Source organism: Gorilla gorilla, chromosome 8 (genome assembly GCF_029281585.2).
Source record: "Gorilla gorilla gorilla isolate KB3781 chromosome 8, NHGRI_mGorGor1-v2.1_pri, whole genome shotgun sequence".
Taxonomy (NCBI): domain Eukaryota; kingdom Metazoa; phylum Chordata; class Mammalia; order Primates; family Hominidae; genus Gorilla; species Gorilla gorilla.
In genome coordinates this window covers 107300923-107317164 of record NC_073232.2, presented here as the reverse complement: position 1 = coordinate 107317164, position 16242 = coordinate 107300923, and the positions used below count along the sequence as shown (strand labels likewise).

The window sequence follows — 16242 nt, the reverse complement described above, 5'->3', positions numbered from 1 at the left end:
AGAAATATCTGAGGCCAGATAATTTATAAGAACATGAGGCCCAATTGGCTCACAGTTCTGCAGGCTGTACAAGCATGACGCTCGCATCTGCTCAGCTTTTGGAGAGTCCTCAGGGAGTATTTGCTCATAGCAGAAGGCAAAGCAGGAACAGGCACGTCACATGGCAAGAGGAGAAGCAAGTTGGGGAAACAGTTTTAAAAAACCAGATCTTATGTGAACTCACTTATTATCAGGATAACATCAAGGGAAATAATGCTCATGAGAAATCTACCCCCATGACCCAATCACCTCTCACCAGATTCCACCTATAACAATGGGGATTAAGTTTCAACAAAAGATTTGGGTGAGATAAATATTTATTATCCAAACTATATCAAGAGCTTAATCAAATAGTTGGCTTATATATCTCAAATACAAGAAGTCTTATAGTGGGCTAGACTAGAAATAATATGGTAGCCCTGAAGCATGAGAGAGTCAAGTGCCTTTTTTTTTTTTTTTTTTTTTTTTTTTACCATATTTAGTATAGAAGTCTTCATTACTATGATCAAATGCTCATGTCCCAAGATGATGTCAATCCTACCTCCCCCTTCACATTTGTGTTTTGAGTAATGAGGAGAAAAGAGAAGAAGATTCATGTTCTGGTTTGAATGTGTCCTCTACAGTTCATGTGCTAAAAGTGAATGCCCAATGCAACAGTGTTTGTGGGTGCAGCCTAACAAAACATGACTAGGTCATCAGTGTTCTGACCTCATAAATATACTCATGTTGTTATTGCAAGAGTGGGGTAGTTCTTGATAGCTTGTTATAAATGTGAGTGTGCCCCCCCAATTGCTCTCACTCTTACCCTTTCTTGCCCTTCTACTTTTTGCCATGCAATGACATAGGATGAAGGCCATTGCCAGAAGCCAGTGCCATGCTCTTGGACTTCCCAGCCTTCAGAATCATCAGAAATAAATTTCTTTTCTTTATGAATTACCAAGTCTATAGTATTCTGTTTTATAACACAAATTGAACTAAGACAGGGCATCAGTATACTTCTGCTTTTATTTCTGGGTAAAGAAATATTCTGTGTGACTAACCTAAGCAGCGAATGATTTCATGAATGGAACTTGTAGGTCAGTCAGGAAATAAAGTTTCAGTCAACTGATCTGCAGTTTCTGCCATACCACACAGTTGCTTTTTCTAATACTGTACTGTCCAGTATCTCTTTTGGCTAACTTTAAAAAATAGTATGTTTTTTAAAATTTAGTGTATTTAGATATACTGGCACATAATTTGTCAGATAATTGCATGAAATCACTTCTAGGAAAAGGACAACCAAAAGTCAGAATTCAATATTGAAAACTTGGTTGGCACTGTAGCTGATCTATTTGTTGCTGGAACAGAGACAACAAGCACCACTCTGAGATATGGACTCCTGCTCCTGCTGAAGCACCCAGAGGTCACAGGTAGGACCACAGATGATGAACAAAGTGAATTTCAGAACAATGCTGAGAAGATGGTGCCAGTATCCTCCACCTTGTTTCTCTCAGAGAAGCCTCATTCTTTAAATTTGTGTCATCAGCTGTAATCTGTCTAAATTTGATGACACGATTTAAAATGACATCTTTGCACAATGGAGGAGGATGACAGAGATCAGTAAAAACAGTATGGCAGTAGCAAAATAAATAAAGCCCTGATGAAGTGTCTGGATTTCAGCAGAGGTAATTTGTGGTAAGGAGAGCCAGCATAAATTGCCCTAGTATCGAATGTTGGTTTTATTATGAAAAGTCCACTTTGAACAGTAGGTTCACTTCTCATTTTAAAAATTCCATGCTCTAATGCTGGGGTGGGGAGATGAAAACAATCTTTATTGAAGCATAAGTGGAAATTCTAGAATTGTACTGAGGCATCCTGACATAAATTCCAGTCTGGGAAGTAATCTAAAAGTCTCTTACAAAGGTGTTTCTATTTAAGCAGAGGCCATTCCTAAAGGAATTTTATTATTCTAGGAGTGTGTTTCATAAAAATGCTATTTGACCAAATAGGGATATTTGGAAGGGGGTTTAATAATTGCATCTTTCACATACAACTTTTCTTTAGAATTTACAATTTACCTTTAGAGTAAACTCTACATTTCCTTAGAATTTACATTTAAATAGTTCCTGCTTTGCAGCAGATAACATACCTTTTTCCCTGTGTCAGGATCCCACAGAAATTTCAATAACTAAATTACAAATTAAAATTAGCCTGCTGAAGTGAAAAGAGAGGAGAATAGAAAATAGCCAATAAGTCTTTGGCAAATTTCTAAAACATGGAGAGACAATGGAGGGCTGACAATTGACACAGCACAGAGGATGGAGTTGTAAGTATTAGCAGAGGAAGATTTATCAAGAGGAGAAGCTAATCTGTGTCACTGTGATTCTCATAAGGTTCAGTATTTGGAGGCACCAAGAGCCAAAGACAGTAGGGAATGAGACTGAAAAGGGAGGCTCTCCTGCCCAAGTTTCCTCCATAACTCCTTTTATCAGGTACCTGATTTTTTCCCACTGGGAAAGGGAAGCATACTCTCCAGAGAAACTGAGCCTAAGAACCCCTGTACTCGGGGACACTTTACAGGGCCAGGAAACTGTGAGATGTGAAGACAGAAAAAAAAAGGTTTGGGAAAGATCTATTCCTCAGATTCAAAGACTCAGCATTTTTCTTCATCTTGCTTCCTGACATTCAGCAGCCAGCTAGATACTCTCCAGAGAAGAAACAAGTATGGAGAAAAGACCTCTGTATTTTGCCAACTTAATAGAAAGTTATCTATAAGTGTCCAGCAGAGTGAATGAAATTAAAACATCCATCACAGGACACAAAGTCATGGAATTTCAGAGCACCAGAAGTAAAGGGAAAATTAAAATCTTTCAGAGAGTTATATCAGGTCATATATAAAATATCAGCATTCAAACAGCATCAGAATTCTCAAGCATATTATCTTGTGTATTCACAGAAAAAAAGTATTTGGGACCTACGTGCTTGCTACAAATTTCACCCTCTTTACTAACTTTCTCCAATACTGGGGGTTGTGCTCCATCTCATGTCTGAAACTAAGTCAGAAGAAATAATGGGTGCCAGGAATCAGGAGACCTCATGTAAGAGAATGAGAGTGTCAGAGAGGCTGCTGTGCTCCTAGGAAACAACCACTTCAGAAGGGACCAGGTGAATAATACATGTAGAGGAGACTTCAAGAACCAAAGAGATGTGATTGATAGTCTGAGATTTCCCTATAATTGGGAAATTATTACTAGGAGTTTCAAACATGTGCAAATACTCTAACTTGAAGAATAGAAAAATTGTGATTTAACTAAAGAACCAAGGAAGAATGTGTATGTGTGTATATATGTGTGTGTGTGTGTGTGTGCTTCTGTGAGTATATTTAGAATGATGTAAACAATGAATAGTGATATAACCAGAAACTGTGGTCTAAATATATTCTGGTAAGTAGAAGGAGGAGAATTGTGTGTGTGTACGTGTGTGGGTGTGTCTGTGTGTACACATATAACTTTGTGGGCGTGTGTCTATATATGGAATAGAGATGGAGATGAAAATTCTCATCTCTCATACCAGAAAATCATTAAATATTGTCTAAAAATTGTTAAGTAAAAAATAGAAAGAAATGGTGGTTATTTAGAAATACAAATATAAATTTCAGAAGAAACTGCTAGCATGCTCAAAGTGGCCACAATTGGAAATGGAAGAATGAAGACAGTACCATTGCTAATTGCATCACTGCCCCTGCTCCACCACCACCACACACAAATATATTTATAAAACCATTACAATTTAACATTATACCCCATATATTATTTTGATAATACATATAATATTTGATTCTTGTTTTTATGTTTGCAAGCACTGTAATTTATTGACTTATTATGTTCTGTTTATTTTTTAAATAATGTATTACTTAAATTTGTATTAGTTGTCATATATGCTAATTTATAGAAATGTACTTATGCACTATAATGACTAGTTTGTAGGAGAGTGGTATGTATCTATATTATGGTAATTCTTTTTATATGGCTGGTTGTACTTCTGGACATGTAACTCATGTTTGTAATGTTGCTGGGATTTTTATATCATGTTTAATGTGGCCCTGAATTGCTATGACAAATGTTCCATATATCTGCGTTTCCATCAGTTCTTTCTTGTGTCTTGTCAGCTAAAGTCCAGGAAGAGATTGATCATGTAATTGGCAGACACAGGAGCCCCTGCATGCAGGATAGGAGCCACATGCCTTACACTGATGCTGTAGTGCACGAGATCCAGAGATACAGTGACCTTGTCCCCACCGGTGTGCCCCATGCAGTGACCACTGATACTAAGTTCAGAAACTACCTCATCCCCAAGGTAAGCTTGTTTCTCTTACACTATATTTCTGTACTTCTGAAATTTCCAAAGTGCTAGTTTGGTTCCAACCCTCTAACAACACAAGATGAGAGAAGTGCAAAACTCATACATGTGGCAGCTTGATGGACTTTCTGCTATTTTATTTGGGGCTATAAAGATTTATAAAGCTAGGTCTCATTAATAGGCTGCTCTTAGGTGTTACACTTTCAAATAATTGTTGAAAATATCAGTGTGTCAATTTCCCAAAACACTCTTCTGAGATTTTTATCAAAGTGACATTCATTGTGTAGTTCGATATGGAAAGACTTAACATGTTCATGCATTGAATTTTTAAATTCATGAATATGGTTATGCTCCCAACTTATTGAGCTTTATTCTATTTTCTCAGTAAAGTCTTATTTTCAATGCAGTGGTTTACAACTCTTTTATTAGGTTTTTCCTAGATAATTAATATTTTGTTGTTGTTATAATTTTTTAATTTTTTAATTTCTTTGTAATTGGTATAAGTAATTGTATTCAATTATACTATTCTGATGACCTTATATCTAACAACTTTCCTAAATTTACTGATCATTGCTGATAATTTATCTGTAGATATACTTGGAATTTCTATGTACATTATTTTGCTATCTGGGTTAATATGTATTTTATATCTTATTTTCCAATGATTTTGTCTTCAATTTATCTTTATTGCATTATTGTGCTGGCTAGGATTTCCAGGATAGCACTGAACAGAATTGGTGGTAGAGGACATCCTTATTTCATTTCTGATCTGCTGGGGGTAGAGTATAAGAATATTAATATTTCACTACTGAGAATGATGTTTTAAGTATTTTTTTAAATAATTGACTTTTATTTAACTTCATTTATAAAAGAATTTTCATGACTATAGTTTGAAATGATACTCTACATTTGTTATGAAACAGATAGTTGATATTTTCATAAATCCCCAGCCCCCAGAAGGCTCATGTCATTCCAAGTGATCAGACTCCAGTACCTTCCCCAAATAAGGCTAGCAAACTGGGGATGGCAGGGAGCAGAGCCCAGAGCACCTTGGTAGTTTTGCACAGATTTTTAAAAAGCCAGTAACTTCCTTCTGGCCGTTCTAAAAGACAAACACTTTGGAGAAAAGTTGTGCAGTAAGGGAAACTATCAAAAATCATTCTCATAGAACAGTAAGGCAGTGAGGCAAACACGATCTCCCTCATGATTTTAAAGTCTGTAATAGAAATTAACAGTGTAATCTGCAGCCCAATTATGGACTTTAAGATCCCCAAAAATTGCTGCTGTTTTAAGTATTTTAGTAGATATTCTTTATCAGAAATCTTTAAGATTTTAGTAGATATTCTTTATCAGATTAGGGAAGTTTTTTCTCTTCTCTCATTTTTATATAAATTTTTGTCATGAATGTGTGTGCAATTTTATCAAATTGATTCTCTGCATCTATTTATATGATTGTATATACTGGCCTCACATCCATCACTAAATATACATAAGTATACACAAACATCTGGATTTGTTCTGTTACTTATTGTTCAGGACTTCTGTATTCATATTCATAAGATATTTTGGTCTGCAATTTTTCTTCCTCAAAATTTTCTTTTCAGAGTTTTGATAACAATATAATGCTGGCTGCATAAAACTAGGTGAGAAATGTTCCCTAATGTGGGTCTGTTTTTATTGCTTTCCCTTCCTTCCACTTTTCTTCGTGTGACTGCTTAGTTGTATCCTTGAAATGCCTAAAAACCTATGTCTCAGTACCAGATATTATATATGAAAAAATGCAGAATTTCAGAGAACATTTATCTTTTTCCAGAATGTATTCATTCCCCTCTCATAGGCAGTTATAATGACAACACCTCCTGTCCTGATTCAGAATTGAATATGACATGAACACAGTCAAAAATTGACTGTAGGTATGGGCTTACCTCTCTGAAGTTCTTCCGTCACTGGGGCCAATTATTGTCTTTGTAATCTGGAGGCCAATTTTGGTCTTTGCAGCTTTACAATGCTGTCTATCACATGGTTTCTGTATTCATCCAGATGTTTTAGTTGCTATGCTATAAACTACACAATTCCTGGGTCAAATGGTATTTCTAGTTCTAGATCCTTGAGGAATCGCCACACTGACTTCTACAATGGTTGAACTAGTTTACAGTCCCACCAACAGTGTAAAAGTGTTCCTATTTCCCCACATCCTCTCCAGCACCTGTTGTTTCCTGACTTTTTAATGATTGCCATTCTAACTGGTGTGAGATGGTATCTCACTGTGGTTTTGATTTGCATTTCTCTGATGGCCAGTGATGGTGAGCATTTTTTCATGTGTTTTTTGGCTGCATAAATGTCTTCTTTTGAGAAGTGTCTGTTCATGTCCTTTGCCCACTTTTTGATGGGGTTGTTTGTTTTTTTTCTTATAAATTTGTTTGAGTTCATTGTAGATTCTGGATATTAGCCCTTTGTCAGATGAGTAGGTTGTGAAAATTTTCTCCCATTTTGTAGGTTGCCTGTTCACTCTGATGGTAGTTTCTTTCGCTGTGCAGAAGCACTTTAGTTTAATTAGATCCCATTTGTCAATTTTGTCTTTTGTTGCCATTGCTTTTGGTGTTTTAGACATGAAGTCCTTGCCCATGCCTATGTCCTGAATGGTAACGCCTAGGTTTTCTTCTAGGGTTTTTATGGTTTTAGGTCTAACGTTTAAGTCTTTAATCCATCTTGAATTGAGTTTTGTATAAGGTGTGAGGAAGGGATCCAGTTTCAGCTTTCTACATAGGGCTAGCCAGTTTTCCCAGCACCATTTATTAAATAGGGAATCCTTTCCCCATTGCTTGTTTTTCTCAGGTTTGTCAAAGATGAGATAGTTGTAGATATGCGGCATTATTTCTGAGGGCTCTGTTCTGTCCCATTGATCTATATCTCTGTTTTGGTACCAGTACCATGCTGTTTTGGTTACTGTAGCCTTGTAGTATAGTTTGAAGTCAGGTAGTGTGATGCCTCCAGCTTTGTTCTTTTGGCTTAGGATTGACTTGGCGATGCGGGCTCTTTTTTGGTTCCATATGAACTTTAAAGTAGTTTTTTCCAATTCTGTGAAGAAAGTCATTGGTAGCTTGATGGGGATGGCATTGAATCTGTAAATTACCTTGGGCAGTATGGCCATTTTCACGATATTGATTCTTCCTACCCATGAGCATGGAATGTTCTTCCATTTGTTTGTATCCTCTTTTATTTCCTTGAGCAGCGGTTTGTAGTTCTCCTTGAAGAGGTCCTTCACATCCCTTGTAAGTTGGATTCCTAGGTATTTTATTCTCTTTGACCCAGCCATCCCATTACTGGGTATATACCCAAAGGACTATAAATCATGCTGCTATGAAGACACATGCACACGTATGTTTATTGCGGCATTATTCACAATAGCAAAGACTTGGAACCAACCCAAATGTCCAACAATGATAGACTGGATTAAGAAAATGTGGCACATATACACCATGGAATACTATCCAGCCATAAAAAATGATGAGTTCATGTCCTTTGTAGGGACATGGATGAAATTGGAAACCATCATTCTCAGTAAACTATCGCAAGAACAAAAAACCAAACACCGCATATTCTCACTCATAGGTGGGAATTGAACAATGAGATCACATGGACACAGGAAGGGGAACATCACACTCTGGGGACTGTGGTGGGGTGGGGGGAGGGGGGAGGGATAGCATTGGGAGATATACCTAATGCTATATGACGAGTCAGTGGGTGCAGCACACCAGCATGGCACATGTATACGTATGTAACTAACCTGCACAATATGCACATGTACCCTAAAACTTAAAGTATAATAATAAAAAATAAATAAATAAATAAAAGGTTAAAAGAAAAAAAAACTACACAATTCCACTTACTATTTTTCAATTAAAAATAATAAAAGTTATATCTTCATGAAGGAAACCAATGAGACTGATAAGGTTTCAATTACTAATGTCATCCTCTGGAGAAGACAGAATTGATAACTTATCAAGATGTGATGGGGTTTTCCCTAATTGTCACTGATTTTTTACAAGGATTAGGACTTCAATCCACAGTTTTTATCAAAGCACACAACCAGAAGAGGTTTTTCTTTCTCAATACAAGGGTCTATCTACACGTCAATACTGCAGTATGTAATGCCCCAAAACAAAGATTTTTCTTTTACACAATAATAGTCACACTCAGTAGCTATTGTTCAAATAATAATACAGCCTAAATTTAAATTTTCACAATTTTTCTAGAATATTTTTATGGCTTTTTTCTCCTGCAGTTTACTATCCCGGCAAGGAACAAGCATATAGTTCATTTATGTTGACCTTTTCACCTCCTGTAATCAAGGAAAGTTCCTTTCCTGGTTTGTTTCTTTTCAATCAGTTGACTTTTTTTGAGACCAGCAGTCATTTAAAATGTTCCTCAGGCTGGTTTTGTATGACTGTTTTCTAGAGGCAGATTCCAGCTACAATTTTGGCAAGAAAACTAATAGGTGCTTTAAATATCCTGCTGAATCACATTGATGAGGTGGGAGCATAAAATGTCACATATGTCATTATTGGTCATGCTAAGTTCCCCACATAATAAGGTTGTATCCTCCAGATCTTACCATTGTAGGGGTTCTGCTTTTTATATGCAACTAGTAAAAATCTATGGGAGTGCATTAAAACTATCTGAAACTCCTGCTTCCAGAATCACACACCCAACGGTTCTAGCTTTAATTGATGATCCTTACCTGACCTGATGATCCTGACTTGAATTGTTGCAAAGTGATAATCTTTGTAATTTCATCATCTTTTCAGTGTTTTAAGCTAAAATTAATCTGTAGCATGGCAATAATAAACACACAATAGTTTTTACTTATTGCACCTGTGATTATCATCCCAGATGACATCATATTAAAATAGATTACGTGTTTATTTACAAAAGTTCTATGAACAGATACTCTGGACATTTCAAGTGTCAACAGAGACTTCCATTTTAAACCATAATCTACATAATCAAAATACAAGATGTGTCAAATTTGAAGTGATGAAATAGAGCAGCAAATGAGGCCAGAAAAGGGCATCCAAACTTGATGATCTGGAGAACACATTCAGAAGGTTGCACACAAGTATCCAAGATGTAAGACTTCAAATGTGATTGGAAAGCTCTTTAGCAAGCTTCCACCACTGGCCTTAAGCTCATCCATGTAAATTACTGTGTCTGGCTGGACCTGAGTTTCCTCATCTATAGATCAACGTTATGAGGCTACGTGATGTCCACTACTTCTCTTCACTTCTGGACTTCTTTATAAATCAGATTATCTGTTTTGTTACTTCCAGGGCACAACCATAATGGCATTACTGACTTCCGTGCTACACGATGACAAAGAATTTCCTAATCCAAATATCTTTGACCCTGGCCACTTTCTAGATAAGAATGGCAACTTTAAGAAAAGTGACTACTTCATGCCTTTCTCAGCAGGTAATAGAAACTCGTTTCCATTTGTATTTAAAGGAAAGAGAGAACTTTTTGGAATTAGTTGGAATTTACATGGCACCTCCTCTGGGGCTGGTAGAATTGCTATTTGTCCATGATCAAGAGCATCACTCTTAACACCCATGCACTCCACCCTCACAATACACCGTCATTATTGGGCCAGATAGTGGTGCTTGCAGGAGTTAACTCTGTTGTTCCCAATTGAGAAAACTAACATCTTGGTTTGACTGAACTCTGCCACTAGATACATCACTAAGGCACCCAAGAGCTCCTCCTAGAAGGTAAAATTCATCTGATCTTTCCTTACCTGCCTTGACAAATGTATCTAAGTCCACAACTGCATTGAGTGTCTTCTACATGGTGTCTATCACCTCCCAGGCTGAGCTCCAAGGGCACAACTTTCAATGAGAACAGAGGCTCACTCTTGAGTTAGGGAAGAAGAGTAAACAGGTCATTGTAATTTAGTCAGACCAGGACTGTGAGAGAGGAAAGCACAGGCCCCTGGGTAGCGGCTAGAGGGGGACTCTACATGCTTCTTGCTCTCTCATATAACACAGTGAGGCATAAAATGGAGTAAGCAACTCAGAGGATGTTTCATGTGCTTCAAAGGAGGTGATAAAATTTAACGGAAGCTAAGAGGTTACATAAGCTAAGAGGTTATTTTGCAGTGATTCCAGAGCACCCTGTCTTCTTCCAATCATGATCATATATCCTGGATACTTGCTTTTCACACCTGTGTTTTGTGTGCTAAGTCTCTGGCCATGGAATCTCCTTCCTTTATTCTTTGATCTTTCATGTCTGCTTTATATTTGGCACTGTAGATACCAACATGACAAGGACAGAGACCTTCCTTCAAGAATTCACATTTTACCACAATAGATAAATAAATACAGAATTACGATTCCTGGTAATCTGTACTTTAATGAAAACATGAGTATGCTGTTGAGGAAAACCAGAGAGCATAGGATTTGATTACTTGAGGGGATTGTAAAGAGTGTGAAGATGAAATGAAATTGAACCTATGTCCTGAATGTATCCTAATAAAGACGTATCCTAGCCAAAATGAACACCAGGATATGAAACTTGAAACTTCATGGTGTGTTCAAGATTGATGAAGAGAGTGTATGACTAGAGCTGAGAACAGATTATGTGAAAAGTGGAAGGAAAAATCATGGAATATCAGGCTTGGAACAGGAAACAAGAATGTGCATGTATTTCTATAATGACAGATGGAAACTCAAAATGGCAAAAGAGCTGTTTTAATGTGGGAATAAATAAAGAAACGACTGTTATGGAGCTGATAATCAATGAATATTTGTTGAATGAAGGGTGCCTACTGAGATTAGATGTTAGACAGATAGCAAATATGTCTCTTTTTGTACATTTGTTTGTCCCACCATCCATTAATCCATCCATCATTTCATCCATCCATTCATCCACATGTTCATTCATCTACCCAATCATTAATCAATTATTTACTGCATATTCTGTTTGTGCAAGTCACAAACGACTGTTTGTCACAGTCACAGTTAAACACAAGGAGTAACTACTTTCTTTCTTTGTTGTCTTCAGGAAAACGAATTTGTGCAGGAGAAGGACTTGCCCGCATGGAGCTATTTTTATTTCTAACCACAATTTTACAGAACTTTAACCTGAAATCTGTTGATGATTTAAAGAACCTCAATACTACTGCAGTTACCAAAGGGATTGTTTCTCTGCCACCCTCGTACCAGATCTGCTTCATCCCTGTCTGAAGAATGCTAGCCCATCTGGCTGCCGATCTGCTATCACCTGCAACTCTTTTTTTATCAAGGACATTCCCACTATTATGTCTTCTCTGACCTCTCATCAAATCTTCCCATTCACTCAATATCCCATAAGCATCCAACCTCCATTAAGGAGAGTTGTTCAGGTCACTGCACAAATATATCTGCAATTATTCATACTGTGTAACACTTGTATTAATTGCCACATATGCTAATACTTTTCTAATGCTGACTTTTTAATATGTTATCACTGTAAAACACAGAAAAGTGATTAATGAATGATAATTTAGATCCATTTCTTTTGTGAATGTGCTAAATAAAAAGTGTTATTAATTGCTGATTCAGTTCTCAGACTTTCCCTCTTTTGTGCATAATGCAAGAAATAAAGAAAAGAGTGCCAGGAGGCCAGGCTTGTCCTCATAATAATAAGCAGATAGTGACAAAGGAGAAGAGGGTGAGGAAGGTCTCTGGATGTTTGTCATCTAGAGTTACTGAAGGCTTGGCTTTATAACAGAGAAAGTCTGTCCAAGGGAAGAAACAACCTTCAGGGAAATATTGAGAAAATCAGTTCAGTTGTGTATTATTTGGAGATAAAATGAGGCTAATTACTTCAGGGCCATAGAATCAAATTACCAATGCATTTATGTTAAGTGTAAAACAAGAAATATAAATTAGAAAAATAATGTAATCTGTTGAGACTTTCCAAGGATTTTGTTCTTGTTTGGAGACAGAAGAATAAAACCCAGAACATATGATTAGCAATATGAAAGTATATATTCATACTTGACTCTAAGTTGAAAACATAAAGCAAAAAAAATTCAAATATTTATTAGTGTTCACAATAATACCAAAACAGAGGCATGAATTTAGACACTTAATCTCCATTTCTACTTCACTGATCCACTCATCTTTAACCCCATAGGCAAAAAAATGGAGCAGGGACATGAGGGCACTCAAGCACAAAGCCTCTATAAACAGTCAGAACCAGTACAGCAGGTTCAGTGGTCCTCTTATCAGAATAAGATTACTGAAATCAGTCTCTTGTCCAATGAAAGCTGTAGCTATGGCTTGTGGAACAGTGGGAAGGGGTGAGCATCTGGTGGAGGCCTGTGCTTGTATAGTTGCTAGAGAAAAATTAAAACCTTTTGCCAGTTAGAACACAGTTTATTCTTTAAGTGTAGAGGTGAATGACCTAACTCTTGCCTGCCATGACCTTAGGTCCTATTTATAAGTTGGTATCTTATTGCCACAAAAAGTCCACCCCATCAGTCTTACGACCTCTATTTTAACACTAATGTTGATGAGTTGTTTTGTGTAAACCACAAAAGAGAGGGGGTCTAAAGAGGTGTGTCTGACCTCCCATCCTCTCGTGGCCAGGAATACAGTTTTTAAGGTTTTTGCTGAGGTTCCCTTGTCCAAGCAGGCTTAGGATTTATTTTTAGTTTACAATAATTACAAAATTTCAAAGAATCTACCCACAGAATACATCTAAGTTACATAGTTGAGAAGAACATAGTTACAATGGAGAAGACAGCCACAAACTATCTAAACCTAGTAATCAAATGACATCATTCTGATGAAACACATTGAAATTGTCTATCACTCAAAAATGAAAAGTATCCTCTGTGATATTCCTAGCAGAGATTCCTCTGCTGAATTTAGTCATCAAAAAACATCAGACAGGCCTAAATTGAGGGACATTTTATAAGTATTCAGCCTATACTCTCAAAGAGTGGCAATGTCTTGGAAGTCAAATAATAACTGAAGAACTGCTCCACACTGAAGTTGATGAAAGAGACATGACAGCTAGTTGTGGCATGCGATTCTGGATTCTGAACTAAATTATGAGAGGGACAAAAAGCATATATTTTGGGACTTTTGGTAAAACACCAACAGGAAGAAGAATTAGAAAGTTCCAATGCATTAACATTAATTTTCTGATCCTGATGGTTTTACTATAGTTTTATAAGAGAAGCACAGGCACATTGTTTTGAGTAAATACATACTAAAATACTTCAAGTATCTGGAATCAGGTTAGTATTTACTTTCAAAAGGTTCCATGTGAAACAATTATTTGTATGAACAAGCAGTTCTTCTATATACCAGTGATTGTTTTTTTAAAAAATAAAGCCAACAGTGCACTTATGTATGCAAAATAAACTAGGCTTTCACAAATGAAGGATCACTGTTGACAATGCAAACTTGAATTGCTCAGCATCATTAAGCTTTATGGAAATACAAACTAAAACTTCAATTAGATATTATTATATAATTCATCAGAATGGTTCAAATGAAAAAAGGACACATTATGTTGTCTGTTGATGAGAAAGCGAAACAATCACAGTCTCATGGAAAAATTAGTAAAATAGTTCAACCATTTGGATAGTCCTTTGGCAGAATTTATCTAAAGTAAATACATGCATATCTAGCAATTGTGGTTGTAGGTATGTACTGAACAGAAATGCAACAATACCTTGTGATAGCAAAAAGACATGTATAGGAATGTATATTATAGTGCTATTCACAATAGCCCCACACTGGAAGCAAGGCAAATGTTTTAAGCAATATCATAAAACAATTGTAAAATGCTCATAAAGTGAAACACTAAGAAAAAGATAACAGCTATTGCTGCCTGCAACAACTTGATTGAATGTCACGACACATTAAATGAAAGTACTGGACAGTAAATAAGTACTATTGGATGATTTCATTGATATAAATTCACAAATAAATAAAACTATCATTTTGTTTCTTTTTTAAAAAATGTGTGTTTTTTTTCTCAAGATGGCAGATTAGAGGCTTTAACATACCTCAGCCACTTGGAAATAGAAAAATAGTATATAAAGATCAATTGTGTGAGCTTTAATTCAAGAAAAAATGTGGGAATTCGCTGAAATAGTGAAACACACTTCAGATCCCAAGTGAAGGAGGTGGGAATGCAGGCCCCATGATGGTGTTCAGCTTATCAAAACGGGTGAAGCCCCCAGTATGTGAGAGGGCCAGAGAGTCTCCCTCTCTGAATCTCCTTTCTGCTAGAGATCCAGGCCCCAAACGCTGGAACTAACTTGGAGAGAGGCTGGAAGGTGATGAAAGGGAAAGACATCAGGAAAATCTGCAGGTGTTTTCCCAGACCTGGAACTGAGAAGACAATGCCATTTTAAATCTGCACTCCTGCAAAGTCAGTCATTGTTTGGTGACCTGGCAGCAGCAGTCACTGCAGGCATGTTAGTCTCAGGCCAGAGACTGAAGCACTTGCTCTGGAGCAGGGAAAGGGCACCCACAGTCAGAATTGAGCAGTGAGTGTGGTGAGCACCCCAACAGTAAGCACTGAAGTTGAGCTCTCTCCCATCACAGGACTGGAGTGGAAGGAGAGTTGCTGAAATCAAGGTTTCTCTTGGGCATCACGCCTTGCAGTCTGGGACAGCTTTATGACCTGGAACTGGGCTGCCTGTGTCATTGCTGGATGCCCCAACCTGCTCCCTTGTTCAGTCATGAGAGAGTGTCCCACCAGTCCTGAGAAACAGGAGACAAGCAAACCACACTCCTGCTTACCTGTATTGGGAGCCTGAGCCAAGCTACCCTTTCCTTACTAAGATCTTGGCAAGGTGGTAGGTGCGCCCTCCCCTCCATTCCTGGTTATTTTTCCAAGCATTTGGAGCACCCACTCAGCTGGATTAGCAGGCTGAGCTTCCCCTTCCTTCCCATGAAGAGACCTTGGTGCAGAGGCACACTCTTTGCTCCATGCCTACATATATCACCAAGCTTTGGGTGTACCTGCTCACTGGAATAGGAGCTTGAGCCACCACTTCTTCCCACACAAAGACCTTAGTGCAGTAGCGCTTCCTCTGCTGCACACCCAGACATAACTGCAGGCATTCTGCAAACCCATCCTCAATGATTAGGAGTTTGAACAGCCTCTACCTTCCCATGCAAAGACATTGTTGCGGTGATTTCTGTGCTCATTCCCTAGTCATGTCACATGCAGCTTGAGGTGCACATACTCCCTGGGATTAGGAGCTTGACTTGCCCCTCTTATCCCCTACAAAGATGTTTTGGCAGCAGTAGTTTTTTTGCTACATCCCCAGGCATATTTCCAGGCATTTGGTACACCTGCTTCCCTGGATAAGGATCCTGAAGTACCCTTCCCTTCAGGTGAAGAGATATTGGTGCAGCCATAGTCTCTGCTTGATGGCCAGAAATATCTCCAGGCACTTGAAGCACCCACTATTCTAAATTAGAAGTTTAGGCCACCCCACCCATGCAGAGGACTTGGGGCAGCCAGGATTTCCTGACAATATGAGTTAGCACACCTCCAGATACCTGACTATGGCCCACTAGACCTGCTTTCAAAGCTGATACTTGTTCCTGACACTAGGAGACCTGTAGGCAGGCCTGTCTCATCTAGCTCCACCTGTCTTGGTCCTCCATTTGAGGGCTAAGCTGGGAGCTCACACAAGTGTGCTTGCCAGTGATCAGCCCATTGCTTGAGGTAACAGAGAGCTTCTACAAGTGAACAAGGATCAAGTATATACACATATGCATTAACCTTAGCCAGCTCTTACCTATAAGTACCACCAGCTGTTCCAGAGTTAGAAATGCATAACACAATAGA

The 16242-nt window shown here is 37.8% G+C and overlaps 1 protein-coding gene across 1 annotated transcript in view; it reads left to right on the top strand.

The window, feature by feature from the left end:
• CYP2C8 (cytochrome P450 family 2 subfamily C member 8) overlaps positions 1-11970 on the top strand; it is a 35288-nt gene extending 23318 nt beyond the window's left edge. The window contains exons 6-9 of the mRNA XM_004049829.5: positions 1307-1448; positions 4187-4374; positions 9708-9849; positions 11437-11970. Of these exons, the coding sequence (XP_004049877.3) occupies positions 1307-1448; positions 4187-4374; positions 9708-9849; positions 11437-11618 (654 nt within the window). The 3' untranslated portion in view covers positions 11619-11970. The remainder of the gene's footprint in view (positions 1-1306; positions 1449-4186; positions 4375-9707; positions 9850-11436) is intronic.
• The last annotated feature ends 4272 nt before the right edge of the window (positions 11971-16242 follow it).